General features: G+C 39.5%; 1 protein-coding gene and 1 long non-coding RNA gene across 2 annotated transcripts; one reads left to right on the top strand and one right to left on the bottom strand.

The window, feature by feature from the left end:
- Positions 1–918: 918 nt before the first annotated feature.
- On the bottom strand, positions 919–9,041 carry LOC136587057 (uncharacterized). The gene is made up of 2 exons (XR_010787422.1): positions 8,897–9,041; positions 919–1,244 (listed from the first exon to the last, which is right to left on the bottom strand). It is a non-coding gene; the product is annotated as an uncharacterized lncRNA (long non-coding RNA).
- On the top strand, positions 7,836–26,293 carry SKIDA1 (SKI/DACH domain containing 1). The gene is made up of 2 exons (XM_066585490.1): positions 7,836–10,190; positions 24,515–26,293. The coding sequence occupies exons 1-2, from the start codon at positions 8,189–8,191 to the stop codon at positions 24,526–24,528; spliced, it is 2,016 nt and encodes a 671-aa protein (XP_066441587.1). The 5' UTR covers positions 7,836–8,188; the 3' UTR covers positions 24,529–26,293.

The raw sequence follows: 26,293 nt of genomic DNA, 5'->3' as shown, positions 1-26,293 counted from the left end.
CCTACCATTAACCGTCATATTTAACACGTTGGCTTTCTTTCTTTCCTTTTTTCTTTGTGTTTGGAAAGTTTAAGAACCCTTAACTAAAATAATAGAAACGAGCAGGTGACTGTATCAATGAAGAGGTGTAATTCACTGATAATTCAATGTAATACATCAGCTCTAATATTTATATGTTTTGTTTTTAAGACGCATCAGTCTTGAAATTCCCAATTTCTTCAGCATTTATGAGCCGTAAAAAAACGTCTGAGATCATTTAATAGGAATTAAAAGATTATTCTTCTGCAAACATCATTTATTTATTTAAGTCACAAAAGCAGGCATTGTTTTATCAGCCACATAATTACGGCGTCCTTTAGACCGGCTGATAGCATTACAGATAAGGGAATGTGCCTGTAGCTGTAGATTAGCTCCTTCTTCCTCTCCCCTCCCCCCACTGCTGCTGCACTGCTTGTGGTCACCACCACAGTCTCCCCCATGGCTATAGTACATGGGGGGTATATACTGTCCTCCATACCACAGTGATAACCAAAATCACCTTCCTGGTGAGATGGTTTCCATCAAATCCTGTTGATTTCAATTGTCATCTGGAAAGTTGCAATTCAGGTTCTCCATAAATGCAAAGCAAAACAGAAAAGTCGCCGAATCCTCTTTACCCTCAAGGATTTGCAGTTTGGCTGCATTGAATTCTATATAGGTCAGGAGGGGCAGATAAAGGGGAAGAGGTCGGGGCTTTGTGAGCAGGGGTCATTAGACAGCATGGCAGCACAATGTGTCCCATCCAGCACTGCACACTGCACCGAGCACTGGAGGGGCTACTACATCATTTATTTTTAATTAATTGTAGCACAAAAATAGAAGAGACAAGATTTGCCATAAATGCAGCGATGGATACAACTAATAATCAGATACAACAGCTGACTGGTCACAAGATTTATTCATTCAGCATCTGTCTGATACACACTCATATACTGATAGGGCAGGGCTGGGCAGGCCAGTATACAGGATTTGAATAGCCATGTCTAGTGCCGTATTTACATCTTAAATTTGGATGGGTTATTTTGACAAGCAAATATATCTGCGCAGTAGACACCCAGGCCCAGTGTACGAAGGGCTCCTCTATCCAGCTTTCCGTTGTGATTTTCAGTAGTTCATAGAAAGGTTTGCATATCTTCATTTGGGGCTGCAGAGGGTCAACTAGTTCATGGTGTTCTATAGTTTTCAAGCTCTCTTGGCAACATGCTCTATAGAGACAAATTTGGGAAGGTAAATGAAATAGATAGGAATAGGTGAATAAACAGAGATAGATAGAAGGGTCATCCATAGAGATATGAATAGATAAATATTGAATATAGATAGATAAAATGAGATTTAGATAGATAGATAGATAGATAGATAGATAGATAGATAGATAGATAGATAGATAGATAGATAGATAGATAGATAGATAGATAGGAGATAGATAGATGTGGATAAATAGTTAAGTCTAGATAAATAGGAATAGTTGAATAAACAGATATAGATAGACAAGGCATCGATAGATAGAGACATGAATAGATAAATATTGAATATAGATAAATAAAAGGAGACATAGATAAATAAAAATAGGTATTAAGTATATAGATATAGGTTGATAAATAGATATTAGTAAATAGATAAGTCTAGATAAATAGGAATAAGTGAATAAACATAGATAGATAGATAGATAGATAGATAGATAGATAGATAGATAGATAGATAGATAGATAGATAGATAGAGAAGGCATCGATAGCTAAGGACACGAATAGATAATTATTGAATATACGTCGATATATACTGAATCAATACAGAATATAAAAAATAGATATTGAATCGATGTGTTACCACATGCAGTATAAGCCGTATTTATGTATTATACATGGGTATTACACTATATTATATGTATATACTCTACTTATATAATGAGGATGACAACTGTACAAGGTTTACTAGAAAGGATTTCCATCTGGAGATGAGATTTGGCACGTAGAACAACAAAGCAACAACTCGCTGCTCAACTTTCATCCCCAATAATAACCTTCCTGTGTGATTGTCCTGCTGCTGCTGTCCAGTCTCCACATTAATAATCTTCACCATAAATGTTGCTACCTATTGATCGAAATCCCCCTGTGTAGATGCAAATCCATCTTGAAGTCCCAGCCTTTCATGTATGCAGGAACAGGGGCCCCTGTCAGCCTTTTTTTTCTATTGGGTTCGACCCCCAATGTGCCTGTATCCCCCCCCCCCCCCCCCCCCCCTCAGATAGAGGAGAAGTGTGCTGATGGCCTGGACTGATCTGTCTGTCACAGATTACCCCCCCCCCCCCCCCCCCCTCCATCCTTAAAATGATGGGCAGCTCTTGGGAACAAAAGCTTGGTGCAAAATGCAGCAGAATATGAGAGATAGAAGAGAGGATGAGGATGGAGCAGAACATTCCAGAGGAGCTGAGAGTGGGACCAGCCATCTCCATGTGATCCCAAATAACCCCAAGGCTAATCATTATAGATTGGCTAAACAACATTCTTGACTAGGACTTCCACAAATCAAGCAGCCCGCAGCCTTCATCATCATCATTATTTCCCCTGTTTTCTAATGACTGCTTTTCCCCTATTGAGGAATAGCAGCCTGTACTGATCCTACAGAAAGAGATTCCCCCATACATTCTACCTATATGTGATTCATTATTAATGCACACACTGCAGCCAGACCCCAGAGAATATGATCCCCGCAGACACACGTCTAAATACAGAGGGCAGTATATACACCGAGGACTCTATTAACTCCATACGGTCATTGTTCTTATATGAAATCTCCCGGCTGGTTGGGCCGATGCTGCTATAATCAGCTTCCAACACAAGTCAGGGATAATACTTCTTCATACAGAATGGAGAATGCAACCATAAATGCAGAGAATGAATTGCATAGTAACGCAACCTGATGGAAACATCATATGTATCATGTAAAGTCACAGGTTACATTGTATCAAGTAGAGAAGCTCCTGTGCGAGGTTGCATTTTTTCGACTGAGCAAAGAATAGATACCCAGTATATAGTTCACACTGTAGGACACAAAACATCTAGTTTGTAAAACATACAATACAATATATGATGCACAGTGCTATAATATGGTGTATAATAAATAGAAATGTACTGTATGCACTGTGTATAAAAAACAGTATATAATGAACAGTAATGTATAAAAAGAGGTATAATACTGTAAACAGCATATCATACCTGTAATATTAATAGCATTTAGCAAGTGTAGTAATATAAAGTATATAGCAAAATCTGTGTAGTATTAAACAATATGCAACGTATAGTATATAATGTATACTATGTAGTGTGTAATGTGCAGTATATAGAATTATGTAATGTATAGTGTGTGGTATATGATGTATATTATGCAGTTTATAATATGTAATATAAACTGTATACCATGTAACATACATTATACAGTAATAGCATGAGGTATATAGTATTTACTTTGCAGTGTATAATTTTTATGGTATGATATATACTACATAGTGTATAATGAGTGATATGTAATGTATACTATGTGGGGTATAGTGTGTGGTATATGATGTATATTCGGTAGTGTATAATATAGAATGCAGATCCTGTAATGTATACTACATAGTGCATAGCATGCTGAATATAGTATCTACCTTGTATTGTGTAGTGTTTGTGGTATATTGTATAATGTAGAATATAAAGTATATATTATGAAGTATATAGTGTGTGGTATATGATGTATACTGTGTAGTGTATAATATACAATATGAAATGTATACAATGGGATGTATACTACTTAGTGAATAGCATGTTGTATATGGCATTTACTTTGTAGTATATAGTGTTAATTTTATCATGTATACTACGGTATACCGTAGTGTATAATGTGTATTTTAAATTGTATATTATGTGGTGCATAGGATGTGGTATATGATGTATATTATGTAGTGTATAATATGTAATATAAACTGTATACCATGTAATAAATATTCACAGTAATAGCATGACGTATAGTATTTACTTTGTAGTGTTTATGGTATTATGTATACTATATAGTGTATAATGTGCCATATATAATGTATACTATGTAGTGTATAGTGTGTGGTATATAATGTATATTCTGTATTGTATAATATGTTATATAAAATGTATACCATGTAATGTATACTACTTAGTAAATAGCAGGAAGCATACAGTATTTACTTTGTAGTGTATAATGTTTCATGTATATTATACAGTGTATAATGTGCAATACATAATGTATTTTGTGTAGAATATTATATATACTGTGTAGTGTATAATATGTAATACAAACTGTATACCTTGTAATATATACTATGCAGAAACAGCATGACATATATAACATTTACTTTGATGTGTATAGTTTTTATTGTATCATCATGTACACTATATAGTGCATAATGTGCAATGCAAAGTGTATATTATATAATGTATAGGGAATGGTATATGATGTATACTGTGCAGTGAATACGTGACATTAAATGCATACCATGTAATGAATACAATGTAGTGAACAGTGTGTAGTATATAGTGTGTACTTCCTAGTGTATTTTGTGCATGGTATGTAGTATATGATGTACGGCATTGTGTTTACTGTGCAGGATACGGTGTATGTAGAGTATGTGCTTGCTATATAGTTGTGTAAAGTATTTAATGTGTAGTATTCAGTACACAGTGCTTGGAGTATATCGCATAGCAAAGTATGTCAGTCTATAATACAAAGTTTTCCGGTGTAGCAGAGTTGAGTTCTGCACTACTACTCCTTGGGTATCACACTGTTTTCTCCGCGGTTTTCCATGGGACTGCAGGTAAAGCCCCAATACCGGAGAGTTTATCATTGGGCACAAAAGAAACAGCAACCTCCTGCGCTCTGCTACATCTGTATCCATCGGGCTGGTCCGATGTATACAGTAGATATAATATAGAGTATAATGTGCATCCTGATTTGGAAGTATTCTGTACCGGGGGGCGAGTGGAGGTCTCTGAGCAGCTCCCGGGCGGCGGCAGCTGCACACACCGGTGGGAGGGGGTGGGCTCACTCCAGGCTGCACACACCGGGGGGCACTATAGGCTGCACACACCGGGGGGCACTATAGGCTGCACACACCGGGGGGCACTATAGGCTGCACACACCGGGGGGCACTATAGGCTGCACACACCGGGGGTCTCTACGGGCTGCACACACCGGGGGTCACTACAGGCTGCGGGGGTCACTCCAGACTGCACACACCGGGGGTCACTACGGGCTGCACACACCGGGGGTCACTATAGGCTGCACATACCGGGGGTCTCTACGGGCTGCACACACCGGGGGTCACTATAGGCTGCACATACCGGGGGTCTCTACGGGCTGCACACACCGGGGGTCACTACAGGCTGCGGGGGTCACTCCAGACTGCACACATCGGGGGTCTCTACGGGCTGCACACACCGGGGGTCACTACTGGCTGCACACACCGGGGGTCAGTACGGGCTGCACACACCGGGGGTCACTCCAGACTGCACACACCGGGGGTCACTACGGGCTGCACACACCGGGGGTCACTACTGGCTGCACACATCGGGGCGCAGACAACGGGCTACACGCACCGCGGCGCTGACAACGGGCTGCACGCATCGGGGCGCTGACTATGCGCTGCACGCACCGGGGCGCTGAGAACGGGCTGCACGCACCGGGGCGCTGACTATGCGCTGCACGCACCGGGGCGCTAACAACGGGCTGCACGCACCGGGGCGCTGACTATGCGCTGCACGCACCGGGGCGCTGACTATGCGCTGCACGCACCGGGCGCTGACTCCCGGCTACAGCGTCTTTCATTTTCGCTATTGTGCACATTGTTGAGATCAGCTCCCGGGCCGCCCACCACACCGACCTGCCCAGAGCCCTGGAGACCTCCTGCAGAAGGAAAACCAAGACAGGCCGGCGTCAGGCGTCACCTAATAGTCTAGAATGGAAGAGCAGTGTCGTATAATAATATATAATATTGCTGCGTCCTGTAATAATATATAATAGTGTAGAATGTTCAGTAATAATGTCTATAGTGTTCAGCGTCAGATAATAATTTAAAATGGTGCAGGTTTTGAAATAATAATGTATAATAGTGCAGAACATCATATAATAATGTGCAATGGTGCAGAGTGTTGTATAATAATGGATGATGGGATAGAGTGTGGTATAATGATGCATATAGTACCGTTTTAATGTAATATATAATGGTGCGATGGATGTATGTCGTGAAGTGTCCTATAATAATGCCATGGTACAGTGTGTAACAATAGTGCATAATAGTGTGCAGTGTTTTACAATAGTGCAAAAGGTCATATAATAGTGCACAATGACCTGTAATAACATATAATAGTGCAGTGTCCTATAATGATGTGTGATGGTACAACATGTCCTACAGCACTGTATGATCGTGCACAGCTACTTATAATAAGGTGTAATAGCATAATAATGTATAACAGTCTAGTGACATATATCAATATATAATAGTATATTATTCTATAATGGTATATAATAGTTGCCATTATGAGTTAACAATGTTATTATAATGTACAGCAGAGCATTATAATAGTGCACTGTGTTATCATAACGTGGAATAATGCACATTGTCGTATAATGATGTATAATAGTGCTCAGTGTTGTATACAGCCTAGAAACGGTCAACGTCGTGTAATAGTGAGCTAGTTCAGAAGTGTATTAGCATAATAATGTATATTAGTGTATTTAAGAATCGTGTCTAGTGCTGCACTGGTGCACAGGAGTGTAATAGTGCACAGCACTGTATAACAGTGCATTAGTGAATTCCATTGTATAATAGTTCATAAGTACAGCGTGGTATATTAGTGAATTGGTGGACAGCATGGTATAATAATGCAACTACTATAATTAGTATTAATTAGCATAGTGCATTAGTGTGCTGTGTACTTCTTGCTCTATTGTGCTCCTATAGAGTACACCATACACGGCATATTAACGTACAGTAGTGTATAATAATGTATCAGTGAATAACTTCATATATGATTAGTGAACTCTATATAATACATTAGTATGCGAACTTGTGAAGTTGCATATAATAAAGTATCAACGTATACACGTGTGTATAAGTGCAATATCATATATATCACTATATGTAATAATATAGCACTAACACACTGTTATGTCATTACTAGACCGTATATCTGTATAGTGTAATATACGTATACTTAATATATATCACCTATGTGAGTACAATATCATATATAGCACACTACGTGTAATAATCTAGCACTCGCATATTTACAGAGTATAACATTACTATAACGTACATCTGCATACTTAATGAATATAGCATATATTATAGTGTATAAGTATACTTAATATATGTATATATATCACCTATGTGAGTGCAAGATATGGCAGTATATAAAGTGCTAGATAATTTCGGTGTATACCTCATCGTACTATATGGAAGTGCATGAGAATCGTATGTATGCATGTACTGTATGTGCACGACATATAATTCATTGCTGTATGACACACACACGCACATATATAGTATAGTATAGCATAGTAGAAAAAATGTAATTTATGTTCCACCTTAAAGGACAAAAAAAGAAAAAATGATAAAAAAAAGCCCCGACTATAGGGGCAGGCTGATTGTATGGAGAGATTTATATAGTAAAATGCAGCCTTATTTCCTTTAGAAGGGGAGGTGCAGGATAAGAGTATGCTAATTAGCCGGAGATTTTTTGGGGGAAGGGGTGGAATATCAATTTTTATTGCATCACCTGTCAGGAGTGTCCAATCAGCGGCGGCTGTAGGGGAATTAATGGATGAAGGTGTCTCCGGACTCTCACTATAGTGCAGCAGCAGCAGAGGAGGGAAGAGCACATTCCAGGATTCCGGGGGTCTCATGCACTGGGGGCTGCACCAGGACTCAGGTACTGGGAGCCTCTAACAATGGAGAGCTGCCAGTCCCCTCTATGGCTCTAGGACCTGCCTATCTGTCTCTGCCTTACATGTGACTAGTCCTACAGACTTTTATAGGGCAATAAGCAGGCTTTCTCTTCCTTCAAGCAGGATGCCTTGAGACTGCAAGCATCAGCCCTCTCTGGATCTGTAACCCACACCACCACCACCTCGCCTTCCAATGCAATGGGTGATCTGGAGTCTGGCTTTGAAGTGGTGGATGGAGTCAGGCTAGGATACCTGGTCATCAAAGGCAAGCAGATGTTCGCCCTGTCTCAAGTCTTTACAGATCTCCTGAAGAACATCCCAAGAACCACAGTGCACAAGCGCATGGATCACTTAAAAGTGAAGAAGCACCACTGTGACTTGGAGGAGCTGAGAAAGCTGAAGGCGATCAACTCTATAGCTTTCCATGCAGCCAAATGCACTCTGATCTCCAGAGAGGACGTGGAAGCCCTGTACACCTCCTGCAAGACTGAAAGGGTCCTCAAGACAAAAAGGAGGAGGATAAGCAGGCCCCTGTCAACAAAAGAGCACCCATCCCCCGACCCTTACTGCAGTTTCTGGAAGGAGAACAAAGTTTGGCTGGGGCTGAATGAATCTACCATCAAGCCAATCAAGAGAAAAGCCTTTGCTACTGGAGAACCAGACCTTCTACCGGCTGCTGATCTACCTCACTTTCTAAGTAAATACACTGGTCACAGCTACCCACAAATAGCAAGGTCTCCTTGCAAAACCCCTGGAAACTATGAAACTCCCCACATCCCCGGAGACTGTGTAGCAGCTTTCCACTCCAGCCTGCCCTACTTCAGGGGCGTGCTGTGCAGCAAGCACCCTGCCTACTACTACCAACCAGCCATTGCCCAACCCAAGCTAGACAGCTCAGTGACTTACAGATACAAAAGGAAAAGGTCTTCAGCGGACAAGGACTCCTCATTCCACAGCAACAGCAGCAGCAGCAGCAGCAGGAGGTTCTTCTTCCTACCCAAGCCCTACAGATCCAAAGCAACCCCCTTGTGCCTGGAGAGGATTCACCTGGTCAATGGCTTCTGTGCCCAGCACCTGCAGGAGGGTTACAGCAGCGACTCAGAGTCCAGTTCTGCTGCCAATGACTCGGATTTTGGTTCCAGTTTGTCCAGCAGCAGCAACTCTGTGTCCTCCGATGATGAGGAGGAAGAGGAGGAGGAGGAGGGAAGCCTGTCTGACTCCAGTGATCTGAGCTCTGATGAGGACAGCTCTTCTGAGTCAGACAGCAGCTCTGTGTCCAGCCAGGTCTCAGTGGAAAGCATAAGATTCAGGAGAACTAGTTTTTCCAGCCCTGCACACATGACACAGGCAAACCTCTTGTGTCAGCTCCCCAGGTCCCCTAGCCCTAATTCTGGTAAGACACCTCACTGTGAGATTAAAACTGAAAGCCAGGATTGGAGTCCTGGGATGTATGGTGCCCCCTTTCCTCATCAAACCTCTGGGATCCATCTCCCACTTTCTGCTTTCTCCTGTAATGCTAAAAAAGGTGACATGACAATTAACTGTGTTACAGAGGGGGGCTCTTTTTCAACTAGCCCAAAGAAAAACAATGCATTGCCACCACAACAAAGGATAAACAGGGAGAGCAAGCAATCAACTCTCTCACAATGTGTGCAAAAGAATCCCACAACCCCCAGCTCCTTGCATTGTACATCTGCAACAACCACTGAAAAGGGGGACAGATTGTGCAAAACACCAGTGGATTTGCCCGCAAACTCTGAGCGGAATGACAATAGTGGAGTGAATGCATGCACTGAGGATCTATCCTTTATGCACAATGTCAAAATTAAAATTGAGGACTGTAGTGGTCATGAAGAATACCATAGCCAGCATAAGCTAAACTATGAGTGCAATGTTGCTAAGGATGAGCTTGATAGTGATAGGTGTGAGGAGAAACCTGAGGGAGCTCTAGTACAAGCCAAACAGGACTCTGTGTGCACTGATAATAAACAGCAAACCACTTCTGGAGATACTATGACTCCAAGTGAGGAGAACCCTCCATGCACTTTAGATATACACGACAAGCCTGAGGATGGAGATTACAAATATGGTGCTAAGGTCAGGAAAAATTACAGGACACTGGTGCTAGGAAAAAGACCTATGTTACAGACAACTCCCTGCAAGCCCAATCTGAAATCTGCAAGGAGCCCAAGACCCCCAGGTAAAAGTGAATTTTATGAAGGGACACTGGATGGTTTGACAGTGACCAATAGACGCAAAAGGTTAGCCAACAATGTAGCTTCTACAGTCAAAAGACCTTTTAATTTCATGGCAAATTTCCCCAGTCCACCGTCATTGATTATTGGCAAAGACGGAGATTTAGTCCCTGCCTACTCCTTAAACAGCACAAAGGATTCTTACCCACCCCACAAGGCCCATCCTATTTGGAAATGGCAGTTGGGTGGTTCTCCAGTACCTCTCCCTCCTAGTCACAAATTCAGGACATTTCAATCATAACTATTTTTTTTTGTATGGGGGAAATTGTATTTTTTTTTTAACGAATGGTTGTATCAGCCTGGTTTTATATATTATATTATTATTAATTATTATTAATTTGGATTTATTTGCCCTGACATCTCATGGAGAAGGAAATTGGATACCATTATCCTTTTGCAATATGGAATTTTTCACTTGGTTACATTCCGCAGACTACTCAGTGCTTAAAAGACTTGCATTTTAATCCTGGCCTTGAATGGAAGTTGTAACTTTTTTGTTTTGTATTTTAATTTTAATATTATTATTTTTTATTTTATATATTATTATTTTTTTCTACAAAGCACCCGGTACCTCAGTTCATCTGCAACAAAACGAAACAAATGTTCAAAGCATTTCAGTGTAATAAAAAAAACAGAGTATGAGCCATTTGCATTTTCTGCACTAGATTTGGAAAGTTGAAGTATGACTGTGTCATTTGTTGCACAATATGGGTCACCCATTAATAATGAGACGTGGCAGATTTTACATTAAGGTTTGGGTGAGAGGGTGTTTTTGTGTTTTTTTTTTTACAAGAGCAGTTGCACTTAACTCATTTTTTTATGGACTGGAATGATCTTGGGCCTGGATTGAACTCAGGCCTTGGGAAAATAAGCTGCCTCAACAACTAGTGAAAATAAATATGTCATTGTATTTTTGTTAAATGATGTCTTTTTATGTGCACAATCATACAGTGTGTAGTGAAATCCCAATTCTATCCAAAGGTCTGTGTCACTCACGTAGAATCATATTGTGATATGGCCTGAGAGAAGAGTGACATTTACATTCTCCCAAAATGAAACTTATATGAGGCTTAGAAGGAATCCGACATAGACAATGCAGATGAAGAGAGTCATATTCTGAATGTGACAGGGCGAGTGCTGTGATGATATTGTGATATATTTTTTTTGCATATTCCCTGGTAGAGGCCCCACAGTTATTAACCCCTGTGATAAACTGCATTATTCATTGTAGCTAAAAAAACAAACTTGAATGGTCAATACAAAGCCTGGAGAATTTCTGCAAATGACAATCACAGTCAGTTCTCTACACTTTGCACTTATAAACTGAGTTTAGTAAATATTGTAGAGACCCATTGGTGTATTATTTTCCTTGTGTTATGTTGTGTTGACAGCAGTAAATCAAAAAATAATGGACATTTGCACTGTTGAGAGCATGTTTCACCTTCATTAAAAAAAAGAGAAAAAAAATCAGAAAAACACTGTTTTCTTGAAAGAACACAATTGAATACATTTGATTTTTTAAGAACATCTTTATTTTTGTATGCTGTCGTTTAGTCTTCTGGACGAGGTGTTGCTAAGCATTTCTGAAAATGCAATTGTTTTTTATTTTTATTTTTTTCTAAGGGAGGTAATAAACATTGTGCATTAAAAAAAGTTCATCTAAATCACAAAGCAGTGTTTTTTTTTATACAGCACAATTTTCAACAAATGACGCATTTTACCCAGTTGTCAATTGTACAAGGCCTAAAAATAAAAGAAAATGACGAAAAAAGCAAAGACCTGAAAAAAGTCAATAAATAAAAGATGGTGTTCATGCATTTTCTCATAGAAGTTGTGTCTGGCTTTAGACGTCAGGCTGTTTCAGTGATACACGGTTTTATTGTCTTGATATTACAGAGTGTTGCGCTTCGTGGATCAATATTTCCAGGGTAACTTTTTTTTAACTCTTAAGCCTCCGGTGCAGCGTCCAGCACTTCTCCCCTCTGCTATTGCATTGCAGTTCGGCTGCACACTCGTGTTCTTTTAGGCTCCTTTGTCTGTGAATATTTTCGGCAGGCATTAACGGGTGTCACCTTACACTAACCACGTGTCTTCGACCACAGTGCTCCATATCCTGAAGCTTTAGAATTCATCCAACTGGGTACAAGTTTACTTCCTTTAATGATAATCACTAAATATACCTACAAAAATAATAATAACGATAATCCAAAAGAACTATTAAAAAATACGTTTTACAGAAATTATGTATATATATATATATTTTTTGCTGTGTCTGCATTCAACAAGTTTAGTGCAAATGGTTTTGTGTGGTTGTCCCCAATATTTGTGCAAGCACACATCATTTACAGACGGAGATAAGCAAGCTAAATTTAGTGATCAAGAAAAAAAAAGTGGGAGTGCAATCAGCTGCGCAGTATTTCAAAGTTTACAGATAAGATTAGAGGGAGATAAAGCAGGTGGCATGTTGGATCCAAGTCATTTGTACAGTTTATAATATGGCCCAGCACTAGCTTCATCTCTGAATACTAGGAATTGTAAGCCATCAATCAAGGGCCCTCGTGTGCAGCTAACACTTCTGCTATATACTGTCTTTATCAAGCAAGCTTAGGTAGGCCCCAAATATCAACAATAGTTTTGCAATAAAAGAAAAACAAATCAATATAAATATATATATATATATATATATATATATATATATATATATATATATATATATATATATATATATTAGTATCTATATTGCATTAAATTAGCTTCAGCTTCGTAAGCTGTCAGGGCTGATGAAACATGTAATGATGCTATCACAGGAGGCTGCATGGACTAAGGACTGACTACTTATACCGCTATTAATTTAGAAGTACATTCAGAGGCCAAAAAAACGTGATAATTTTCCATATATATTGAAAAAAAATGTAAGAAATTTGTGTATGGACAAAGCATAATTACTAGGGGACAATTCTAACTATGAATGCATGTCTGTACGTCCTCTGCCAACAGTCAAACTGCTTGTCCCAGTGTTCCCAAAGCATCGAGTCGCTGCTAGGGCAAGCAGGCTGGGACCTGTAGTTTCACAATGTCTGTCCAGCCACAGGTGGGATTTTGTGAGTGCAGACTGTGACTGTAAGAGGATATTCATACAGGCAGTGATATTCCTGAAAGCAACTCCTAGGAAGGTCTGCAAAAAATATAGCATAATGTTCCTAAATGCATATTATATAGCAGGATTTAATGTTATGCGATCTGATTTTGGACTTGCACTGCTAATAATGAGACGTCTTCAAAATCTGCTAGGTTTCTGCATCCCACATATAATTAATTTCCGTAAACTAGGCCTCTCTTTCTCCTTTTCATGATCAAGCGGCCTCACAAGCACCAGCTTTAAAAGGCCTGAGTTGTTTTGCATGGAACTTCACAATAGGGGTTGGGGGGACTGACAGGCTGTGTGTCCGCTGCAGGGCACACATCCCTTCCCCTACTCCATCTCCCCTTCCCCACCAGTCACACAAAAGGAAAACAATGCAATCCTGGCCTGGAATGTTGCCTGTTCAATCCCATATATCCTATGATAAGGTCTAATATCCTGTCCTCCGCATACCACTTTATTATTTAGATTTTGCAGCACTGGCTGTGATCTGCGAAAAGTATGACAAGCTGCATACAAAATGGTTGATTCAATGCAAATGTTGCTATATTGTTAGTTTTGTACCTGCTGATTCCCAACACCTCAGAATAGTACTATAAAATCCATATCACAGAAAAATGATAATTTGATTGTGCAAATATGTACAAAATACACAATTTGTAGGTATTTGTCCATTCCTGAATATAGAGATGATTATGTGGGTGTCAATGAATATCCCCCAGATAATGTACAGGATGTATCTAGTTGTATAGAGTAAAAATAAGGCACCAGCCCATCAAATCCAACCTAATATTCTCATAATGTGCTCCGGTATATAGATGATTTGCACAGAGATCACTGACTGTATTTATAAGAGAACGTTCACACAGAAGCATCTATTTGCTCTACATTTTCGCTTTTGCACTTTTTGCATAAAGGATTTGCTCTGATTGCACAGCTGATACATAACATTAGGATAGAGCATTGGGTTTCAAGCCATTTTTGGATCTGGTTCTGTGTTCACAAGGCACATCCTGTTTGAACTGATACAACGTGATGTAAATCAGTGTATATTTGAATCAGGTTGCATTCCATTGAAATGAATGTGATCCCTCTAAGGATCTTTTATTGCATTTTTGTATTTTGCATATCCAAAAAACAGAAAAAAAAAATCTAAGTTTAGTTGATAGCAGCCTTTACACATGATATTCAGGATTAAAAGCCATCTTATGATGAAAAGCAGAAAAATAAAAAAAATATATAAGTGAAAACCAGAACAGTCTGGATTACATTTGGTGGTAATGCTTGAGCTGGACAGACAGTTCACCAAAAGTTTGTTTATGTACACTCAGAGTGAGGTTGTAAAGTGTGTGAAATTAGGCGCTGGTGCCTTTAAAGGGACCTAATTTCCAGTAAATAGGGATGCCTTTCTAAATAGCTTTATTATGTTGTTCCTTGTTAATTGTTGAGAAAATCCCCATTGTTGGGCGTGAATGAGTTTATAGGCCAACGTAGACTCTGCTGTAATCAAAGGCCATTAAATGACCACTCTGTAAATGCTTAAAAAAATGAGATTACATATGTGTGAACTAGTGACCCCTGCCTGACTTTTTATGAGGAGGATTCACCCTTCTGGAAATTAAAATGCTCCCCCCCACCGGTGTCAAAACACAGAAGCTCCATTATGGCTGAACCACAAGAAAGTCGTGGATTTGGCCCAATAACAAAATATAAGAAGAGCATATGGATTTGCTCAAATGAATCAGGTTGCAAAATAAGTCATGCTATCGGTACATCTACAAAAATCTATATGATTTAATGGTTTTATTTATAAAACACACATGCATGTGAAGATATATACATATATACAAAATAATACATAATATTAAATATATACAATATCATCATTTATACACATATTTAAATATTTATAGAAATGATGATGATAAATATACATTATTAATATTATATATTATTTTAGATATATTAAATAAAAAATATATGACAAGTGTCCTGATGAAGCTCAGTAAAACAGACAGGCCCAGCGCTGGACAGGGCCTCATTACAGTGGATGTTAATCACTTAATTGGGATATGGACAAGACCAATGGTGAATGAAAAGGTTGGGTGATTGCGCGCTGTGGATGAATCCTGCAACAAAGCCTGTCTGTCAAGATCATCTCAGATATTACCTTCATCAGTCCAAAGCATCCACTGTAATAAAAAATGCAAGCACATCATTAAAAGCCAAACACCCCCAGTCAGTGGTATGTGTACATACAAGGGAGCTAGTAAAATATATTTATAATAATAAAAAAATCACTGCGGGGACTTGGCAACTTTGTGTAATTATGAACATAATAAAGTACTGAAAACGACATTATCACTCCCACTAAATCATAACAAAGGAGAGAGTCTTAATTAGAATGGAGGAATTTACCCATAGTCAGCAGGTATTGCCAGACCACTCCAGGCTGGGCCTACCGAAGACTGCAGGCCTTGGGAAAAAATGTATATATATCTATATGGGAATGTATATCTATATGGGGGGAAAAAAAATATATATAATAAATTAATTATATGGAGCAGAACACACAAGTTTGCGGAAAAAAAAACTGTATCACATACTCCATTAACTGTTGTAAACTTGTCACCGAAAGGACCAAAAATAATAAAACTTAGCTTTAATGACAAGTTTCATTAAAGTTGAAAAAGGATTTCATTGCTACGGTGACAATTAACTGTTGTAAATGTTTATTTTCCTTTAATTAGAGAAATGATAGCTAAACTTTAATTTTTATTTCTATTATTTATTTTCCACATGGGTGGAATTTTTTTGCGTTCTGCACCAAAATCCTCAGAGCTCACACTGCTGATTTTGATGTGAAATCAAAAAGCCATAATTCTGCCAGCAACTCATCAAAATCCGCAATGAGACTTGCAGATTTTAGGTGCAGAATTTGCAGCGGAGGATTAAGGTGCAGAATTTGCAGTGAGGCCCTTTCAGACATGCGAAAGATTTCTGCAAGACACACCTAAAGACGCAGCGTAATCTGCTGCTACATAACTCACATGTACACTTGCAGATTTTAGTGCAGAGTTTTTATGTCTTTAGGGCTTAAACATAGAAACGCGTTTAAGTTCCGTTATGCGGCCATGAAAATCACGGCCACATAACAGGAGTTCGAACAGTCGGAGAAAAAGAAAAAAACCCTGTTCTTGCGCGGCTACCTTCCGTAGCAGTGAGCGTAGTTGCGCATACGGCTGGCTGAAACCGCCCTCAGGTGCAAGAAATATTGCACACGTGTGAAAGGTCCGTTAAGCAGCTTACTTACTGTTTTCAGTAGTGAACATTGAATGGAGCATGTGATGCAACTTTTTGCCCACCTCTGTATATTTCAGGACTGGTGCCTCGCTATATTTCATCATGACATAATATATTGTATTCACGGAGCATAATCAGTCCTAAAACCCCACTGAAAAGCTTGATTAGTTGGTTCAAGGTACAAGCTTTCAAGAATTCGTGTTAACTATTAACAGTCTATTGTGCGCCCTTCCTTCCCCCACTTCTTTATGGAGACATGCATCCAAATTCCAATTCTGTTCAATTATTTGTGTTTCAACCAATAAAAATGTAAAGATATCATATAGGTTAGGCCGAGATTGTAAAGAGGATAAACCCTTCTGAGCACAATGGATCAATACTGCTAATTCAATTATTAACCCCCTGTAGACTCAAACAGGCTGCTATGCTCTGCCTGGCCAAGGAGGGGTTAACTCCCTGGTTTGCACTTGCAGGCCATGCATGGACTCTTGTGGGCCTGACTTCCCTTAAAACAGGATGTTTCCATCAGACAGAATGTGATTTTCCCCTAAGATTTCCCGCTTGGTTTATTTGGGGAAGGCCTCATCCCTCACCTTACTTGGGGTCACCCATAATTGTTTTCTAATATCCACTGATTTCCTTCGCCGTTTTCAAACATTGTAGGGGAGATTTCCCAGCAAGAGATGCTTTAAAAATAAACCATTTTCCTTCGGCTGTTAACAAAACAAATCCGCACACAATGCTGGAGGTATCAAATAAAGCAAGGGTGTTGTGTTATGGGATGGCTTTTATTTTTTAGGGTATATGAGCATCAGTTGCTCCGGATACGGTATATTATGTCGCTACAGTCGAGCAAACAATATAATAATAACAGTAACAATAGTAATAGCAGCAGTAATCATATAAATACATAAAATAGATATTATGTCAACCCACCTACAGACCTAGAACACATCTATATACTTGTTTATTAGTGACGCATTTCGCTAACATGTTACATAAATCCCAGGTTTTTCAGCATGCAGCGCGATATCCAGAGACGAGCGGGAGGATTCTTACCTGACACTCATCCAATTATGTTTTTATTACATTTATAATTGTCATTTTCTTCCCATTATTTGTATTCCTCTTATACCGGTTATAGTTTGTAGTTACATTATATTCCGCAGACGGCCAGTGGACTATTGAGTTTCCAGATTCGCATATTATGATACGAGCATATTGTAGATACGGATCTGTAATACGTATGTCATCAGTGTTTCATCACTATCGCATCAGTATTTGGCTCTGCATAGTTTACTTTCTACTGGAGAGATACTGATCCGTATTTACCTGGTAGAAAAGAATACCAATACAGAGGCAAATACGCCAAAAAGGTCATGGAGCGTTTTTTAAAAATGTCCATTAAAAATACTGCCATGTGACTAGAATCCTAAATTTATATTAGCTCTGTATATAAAAACCACTGGTCTGAAAGCATCCTGTATATAGAAATACGTCTGCAATACAGCTTCATGCTGCAGACATGTTCCGGGTGACGTTACATCCGTATGTCATCGGTATCTGCCTCCGTATATCTTATTTTGTACTGAGCAAATACTAATCTGTATTTACCCAATAGAGAAGAATTTAAATATGAAGGCAGATACACAAAAAATAGATCATGCTGTGTTTTTTGAAAAATGGCCATGTGACTAGAACCGTAATTTATATTAGCTCCATGTGACGGTTCCCAAAACACGGAGCAAATATGTAGCTGAAATACGCGTGTCTGAAAGCGGCTTAAATCCATCCTTTACACATAGAACACTTTTGTATACTTGTATTAGTGACGCATTTTGCGAACATGGTAATCTCCAACATGTTAAATAAATCTGACCTTTTTCAACATGAACAGAGATATCCGGATGATGAGCAAAAGGATTATTACATAGGCCGGTCTTAGATGAGCATATTGAGACGCGTCCGTAATATGGATCCGTATTCCAGATACATCACAACCACATTGTATCAGTATTTCCCTCCGTATTTAGTTTTTGTCTGATGCACAAAAACTGTTCAATATTTACCCAATAGGAAAGAATAGTAAATATGCAAAAAAGGTCCTGTTGCGTTTTTAAGGCTGCACTCAGACGAGCGATTTTTTTTTTAGTGCATGCATAGGCGCGATTTAAATACGGCTCTAATAGACACAATGCTTTTTTTTTTTTAAATGGCCTTGTGAATAGATACATAGAATTCTATCACCTCCAGTTTAGCCGCTTTCACATGAGTGTATTCTAGCTCTGCGTTTGGGCCGTGTTGTGCGGACTGTAATATGCAGCTAATGTGAATCAATGTATCTATTCATAGGATCCTATATTTCTAAGACACTTTAAAAAAAACCCTCAGCCTGACCTATTCTTCCTGTGTTTGCCTCCTTATTGCTATTATTTTCTATGGCCCCTTTTAGACATGCGTATATTAGCTTTGTATTTGGTCCGTGTTTTGCAGACTGTATTATGCAGCTGATATAAATTCATGTATTTATTCGCAGGCCTGAACTTTTCACTGCCTTTTTTTTTAAAGCCTCATGATCTATTTTTTTGTGTATTTGTACTCTTTTCTATTGTGAAAATATGGACCAGTATTTGCCCAGTAGAAAATAAAATATACGGAGGCCAATACTGATGAGATAGTGATGACATATGGTGGTAAGGCCATCTGGAACACGTCTGTAATACGGATCCGCATTATGGATGTGTTTTCATACGCACATCTGAAACTGGTTATACGATCCCCAAAACATGGACCAAATATGGAGCTAAAATCCGCTCATGTACAAGCAGCCTAAAGCCGCCCTCTGTACACAGAGCATGTTTATGTACTTAAATATTACATGGTAATCTTCAATATGTTAAATCGCAGGTTGTTCAATATGAATGGAGAAGAGGCGGATTATTACCTGTCACGGATCTGATTATTTTTTATTCCATTCGCCATTGTTATTTATTCCTGTTCCTATTATTTGTATTGTATTGTATATTGTATCTGTAAATAGCGCTGGTAATGGTTTATAACGACATAATATTCCGCAGACAATCAGTGAGCAAACAAGTCTCCGGATTTATTTTCTTGAGCTCTATAATATTTGTAATACCAATAATAGTGATGGCACTTTATTATTTCCATCCCATCGGGCACACAAAGGCTTCAGCCACCTTGTCCTCTATGGAGACGCAGGAGACGGATCAGCCTACAGTATATAATAATCACGTATATCACATCATCAGTATAATATCTCCTTTCTCTCCTCTTCCTCTACATTCTACATAGATCATTTGCTGTAATTGTCGGTATTGGATATTGGTTAGACTAGACACAGCGTAATAACAAAGCAGGAATCGAGGATCAGGGAGCAGCGAGGGTGATTTTCCCCAGTGCACAAGCAGGAATGTGTTATTCCTGCTGCAAAACCTGAAAATCGCTGCTATAAACTCTGCGGCATTACAGAATGCGCTGGACTTGTGCAAATCTGGCGCAGACGGGAGTCTAACCATGAATGTGGGTGCAATTTACACAGCGTTGCGCATCATCCAAGGCTTTTAGGCGCGATGTGAAGGGACGAGGCTGGAGCTACAACACGCAAAAAGATCAAGTTCAATAAAAAGCGACATTTTTGTAGTGGACATAATTTGCCGTCGCAGACAGCGCCGATAATTGCGGCCGCACCTCATGGAGATGCAACAGGAGCAGTTGTGGATTTTAGGATTTCGCTGCAGAGACTTTTTCTGCTTGCATAAATGACACAAAGCGAGGATGCATCCGGCCGCAGGGGTCCGCAGCTCTTGGAGTTTGTGCTACTTTCTATTTATTTATTTTTATTGGTGTAATTGTAAATATTGACTTCCTCAAAAGAGTAAATATTACTGAATTGTATCAGCGGCCGCGTTCGTATGACACAATAAAAAGCACATTTTCTTTTTACAAGGCATCTGGGAAATGTAGAGGGGACATGAGGCGGCGCACAGCGTCCCTGCACATACACATAATATTATAGGTTGATGTAGTAGATTATAGTATAATGCACACTATTAGATATATCAAATATTACATTTATGGAGCTATTGTATGGTCAGAATAATTGTCACCATGTTTATCTAGAAAACTCTGCATTTTTCGATAGAAGGATGGGGTGTGAGATAATGTATCGGTGTGGGGAGTGATTATTCTCAGTAAGAGAAACCAAGTAATCTTGAAGGTATGGGGTATGATATTGGGGTGGGATATAACGTACCAGTGTGGGGTGTTAGATAATATATTGACGTGGACTGTGATATAATGTATTGGCGTCCACTGTGGTATAATGTATCAAGATGGGGTGTTATATATCGACGTGGGCTGTAATATAACATATCGGTGTGGACTGTGATATAACATATAAGCGTGGATTGTGATATAAAGAGGTATAATGTATCGGGATGGGATGTGATATAACATATTAGCATGGGGTGTGATATAATGAATCAGTGTGGGCTGTGATATAATGAATCTGGTTGGGGGGTTTGTGATATAGTGTATCGACGTGGACTGTGATACAACATATGGGCGTGGGCTATGTTATAATGTATCAGCATGAGCTGTGATATAATATATCAGTGTGGACTGATAAGACTTACCATTATATTTGGAGAGATAAACTGCAGATTGATAACATTCAACCACAGATAAAAAGATTAACTCACATTGTGCCAAGATGGCTTGATAGTAATTATTGTCATATTTTATTTTATCACATACACAACCTCCGATGTTTCAGATGTAGCAGAGTTGAGTGTGTAATTTCGCACAATATAACTAGATTATTGCAATGTGCAGATTTCAGTTGGACTGCAAGTAAACTAGCTTCCTATAATAATGCCCAAATAATACAGATTCAGCTCTGCTACATCTGCGTGTGTGCCTATATGTAGTTTGGATACTTTAGGGTACCTTCACACAGTACATTTGAGCTGCAGAAAATTTACTGCAGTGGGCAGAACGGGTTTTGGGGGGATTTACTGGGGTTTTTGTTGCAGATTATGTATAGGCAGTTGTGTTCACGTGTGGATTTTCCGCTGTGGAATGTTTTGCACTTCTGTAATATGGTAGTTCCTGTGCTGAGGGCACACGGGCAAACCTAATTTTCAAATATCAACAAGGGCAGCGGAAACGCTTCAAAATCTTCAAAAAAGTGTATTTGCAGATTTTGGTGCGGGTTTTATGTTCTCCATTGATCTCTATGGCGTAAATCCACTGCATTTCCATGCGGTTTCCGCAACATAAGTAGACCTGCTGCGGATTCATAACCTGCAGTATTTTTCAAATTTATTGCCTATCTGGATGGGAAAAATGTCACTACATGTAAAGATTTGTAAAATCTCCGTCACTTGGCTTGTACTATAAACACGGAGGAAATTCTGCTGCTCTTACGGCCTGCGTGAAGGTAGTCTTAGGGAGCTTTCTGGAATTTGCTGTGGAGTTTGTATATGCTCCTGTGTTTTTATGTGCAGATTCTCTGCTGCGGACTGTATTGTGTGATACGGTAGTGGGAGTCCCTGCACTGAGGTCATACTAGCAAACTCTATTAACAAACAGCCACAAAGATGCATTTTCAATCGAATTTAATGTGGAAAATGTGCCGAATATTCTATTTTTGGACTATGGTGCGTTTTTTATGTTACCCATTGATCTCTTTGGCTACCTTCACACATGATGTTTGAGCAGCAGATAATCTGTTGTTGAATTTCTGCTGAGTTAGCAAGCTTTGTGGAATTTGCTGTGGGGTTTTTGTGCAAAATTTGTATATATAGTTGCGTTTTCATGTGCGAATTTTCTGTGGCGGAATGTGTCGCGCTTTTGTGATCTGGTAGTGGCCGTTCCTGTACTGAGGGCACACTGGCAAACTCTATTAACAAACATCCACAAATGCTGATTTTCCAGTGAATTCAGAGTGTTTCTGCTTGCAAAAGATGCAATACGACTCTGTTTGCGGATCATGGTGCAGTTTTTATGTTTCCTATTGATATTTATGGCGAAACTCCACTGCAGATATGTGCAGTTTTCACAAATAAATAGACGGAAATGTAAACTGCAGCGGATTTTAAATTTGATGCAGATTCGATGCAGAAGTTTGAAGATTTGTAAAATCTCCTTCACTTGCATTGTACTGTATACGCTGCAGACGTTCTGCAACATTCACTACCTGCGTGAAGGTGGCTTTATGTTTCACAGTCTTGCAGCACAGGGTTATTTTGTTTCTTTTCCTGTGAGGGTGTGTAAGTACATGGAGGGGGCAGGGGACATCCACTTCACCCATAGGCTGCACTACTAAAGCTTGGACTCTTTTGTGCTAATCTGCTGTGGTGAGGCTGAGCTGCTGTCCCCCTGCACCTCCTGCTTCATAACCCCAGGGGTTCCCCAATCCCTGGGCCCATGTGAGCAGGGGTGAGACTTTATGCTGAGCTATACACCTCCAAACGTGGGGCGATGTGCGAATGGTTATTGTGAGCCTTCTCATCAGGCTTTGTGCATTGCATATTGCAGGCTGCCCACCCTTCATGACGCTTAGGAACAACACGGGTTACGTAGTGGGGGGAAATAGTGCGTAAATATTCTACACACACGTGTAAGTACATGGTACACACAGCTCATGTACAAAGTGACATGCAAATATGTCTGCTGGTTACCAATAATTAGCTTTCTTTCTTTCCTTCATATATCTCATATCTATCTATCTATCTAATATCTATCTATCTATCTATCTATCCATCTCATATCTATCTATCTATCTCATATCTATCTATCTCATATCTATCGATCTATCTATCTCTCTCATATCTATCTATCTCATATCTATCGATCTATCTATCTATCTCATATCTATCTATCTATCTATCTCCTATCTATCTATCTATCTCATATCTATCTATCTATCCCATATCTATCTCCTATCTATCTATCTATCTATCTATCTATCTATCTATCTTCTATCTATCTATCTATCTATCTATCTATCTATCTATCTATCTATCTCATATCTATCTCCTATCTATCTATCTCCTATCTATCTATTTATCTATCTATCTATCTATCTCCTATCTATCTATCTATCTATCTATCTCATATCTATCTATCTATCTCATATCTATCTCCTATCTATCTATCTCCTATCTATCTATTTATCTATCTATCTATCTATCTCCTATCTATCTATCTATCTATCTATCTCATATCTATCTATCTATCTCATATCTATCTCCTATCTATCTATCTCCTATCTATCTATTTATCTATCTATCTATCTATCTATCTATCTATCTCTCTCATATCTATCTATCTATCTATCTATCTATCTATCTATCTATCTATCTATCTATCTATCTATCTATCTCTTTCCCCATTTGCCTTTTTTAGAGTTGGAATTGTTTAAACAGAATCCCCTCCATTTGTAATATAAGCTCACCAGTAATTTACATTTGCAGATAAGGTCCTTTTGTGTTTGCCCCAAGCATTTGGGAAACCTCAGCAAATAGATCCCAACATGATGTTTATTTTCCTCCGTGGGGTGTCCTCAGGTCTGTATGCTTGAGATTCTTGTGGGCCTCCCTGAGAGATGGGGGTATATGGAGCCGGCATCCTAAATCATGTATACAAATAATAGAACATGTCAGTAAATGATTTGACTCTACAACATTTTCTATATATTTTTTGCATTATTGTTTCCATTGCCTGCTTTTGTTTGCGCCCCTGCACCAGTTTTTAATGGACTGCACCTTTATAACCTTGTGCTCTGTTTTATTGTAGGTCCCTGCTGCTAGAAAGCCCTGGTGATTAAAACCTGCACACAACACCAAGTAGTTCTCCAACCTAAAAGACTGAACAATGACACTTTCACTATTGTGGGCTCTCAGAGGTCAATAAATCAGGGGGAAATATATCTATGTAATAAATATGTTTTTATGTCACTAATTACTTAAATGGCTGAAAACAGAAGATCCGGTCTTCAAACAACTGCAGTGAGCCCCCAAATCTGGAGAAGAACATGAATTGCATTGGCCCTCCAAATCCCTTGTAAGAATGTCCAATTAAATGTGCAGACACAGCTGGGAGAGACACAAACCGCTGGAGCCCCCTGTCACCCCATCCCTGCCAGAACTGCAGATTCATGTCCCCAGCGCCAAATACAGTCGCTTGAAGGACTCAAATTGTCTTGGGAAGTGTCCCCCAATCCTGACGCCCCCGAGCCCGGCACAAGAATCTGGCAGCTCTGTGCAGGAGGTTTATGTAGCTGTTACATATTCGTCTTTGGAGATATCACTATTATTACGTCTTTCTGTGCAGACTTTCCGCTGTGGAATGTTTAGCCTTTTTGCGGTCTGGTAGCGGTAGTTCCCTTACAGACGACACAAACATTAAACATGGATTTCCATGCAGATTCAGAGCGTTTCTGCAGCGGAAAAGCTTCAAAACCACAACAATTCTCTATTTGCAGATTTTGGTGCGGTCTTTATGTTCCCCATTGATCTCTATGGAGAATATCCACTACAGATCCGCACATAAACAGACCTGCTGTGGATTTGTAAAGCAATGGTTTTTGAATTTCATGCTTTTTTGCATCAGAAAAATTCTGCAACATGTGACGATTTGTAAAATCTCATTCGCTTGACTTGTATCGTAAATGCTGCGATTCTGCTAGCGGAAATTCTGCAGCGTTTACTGCCTGCGTGAAGGTGGTTTTACTATATATTTTTTTCCTTTTGTGTATGTGGAAGGACTGTACAACCAATGACTATCGCCATTAGTACTCCGATCTATACTCAATGGACCTCAAAATGAAGTAACCCCAGTGGGGACATTGACTGATATGACTGATGACAATCACATACAACGCCCTGCTATATGCATGGGCTTTATAAAGGAATACAATAAGTAAGTAAGGCCTCCTGCAGACGGGCGGAAAGTCAGTGGCGGGATTTCCCGGAGAATTTCTGCCCGTGCCCGCTGCCATAGGGTTACATTACATAATGCAATCCTATGCACACAGCCGAGATTTGTCCGCGTAAAGGTATGCGCGGAATACAAAACGTGGCATGTTCTATTTCTGTGCGGGTCTCGCAGAGGTCCGCACAGAAACGTCAATAGTGACGCGCCGGCTCCGCTCTACGCATGCACCGGCTCGGCAGCAGCCGTCACATAGAAGAGCGGAGGAGACGCGGGAGCAAATGAGCCGCACTGGAATTCTCGCAGCGGGATCTGACCCGGCCGTCTGCAGGCCGTCTTAGTTAATTAAATAACTACATAAATAAGAAATTCAGTTTCTTATACACATAGAAATCAGTGAAGTAGCAGACAGCAAAGGTTCTTCAGTTTCCTCTTTATTTTGGGTTCATTCCCAGTTATGCCTTTAACAAATTTCATGCATAAACTGCATCGAAGTACAAACTGTAACGGCGGCGGGCACGAGGCGCCATCATCAGCTGCTCTGCTTCTTTATTAAATCTTAACTTTTAGGTCAACAGATTGAGAAACTGATGGAAATGGATCCAGTCAGTTGTCAGTTTGTCCTCAGTTGTATCCTGTTTG

Source organism: Eleutherodactylus coqui, chromosome 12, assembly GCF_035609145.1.
Source record: "Eleutherodactylus coqui strain aEleCoq1 chromosome 12, aEleCoq1.hap1, whole genome shotgun sequence".
Classification (NCBI taxonomy): domain Eukaryota; kingdom Metazoa; phylum Chordata; class Amphibia; order Anura; family Eleutherodactylidae; genus Eleutherodactylus; species Eleutherodactylus coqui.
Note: the sequence above shows the minus strand (reverse complement) of the source record. Positions and strands in the feature narration are given on the sequence as shown.

Excerpts from the sequence above, each read along its gene's own strand:
- SKIDA1 (XM_066585490.1), top strand. The coding sequence starts at position 8,189 with ATGGGTGATCTGGAGTCTGGCTTTGAAGTGGTGGATGGAGTCAGGCTA.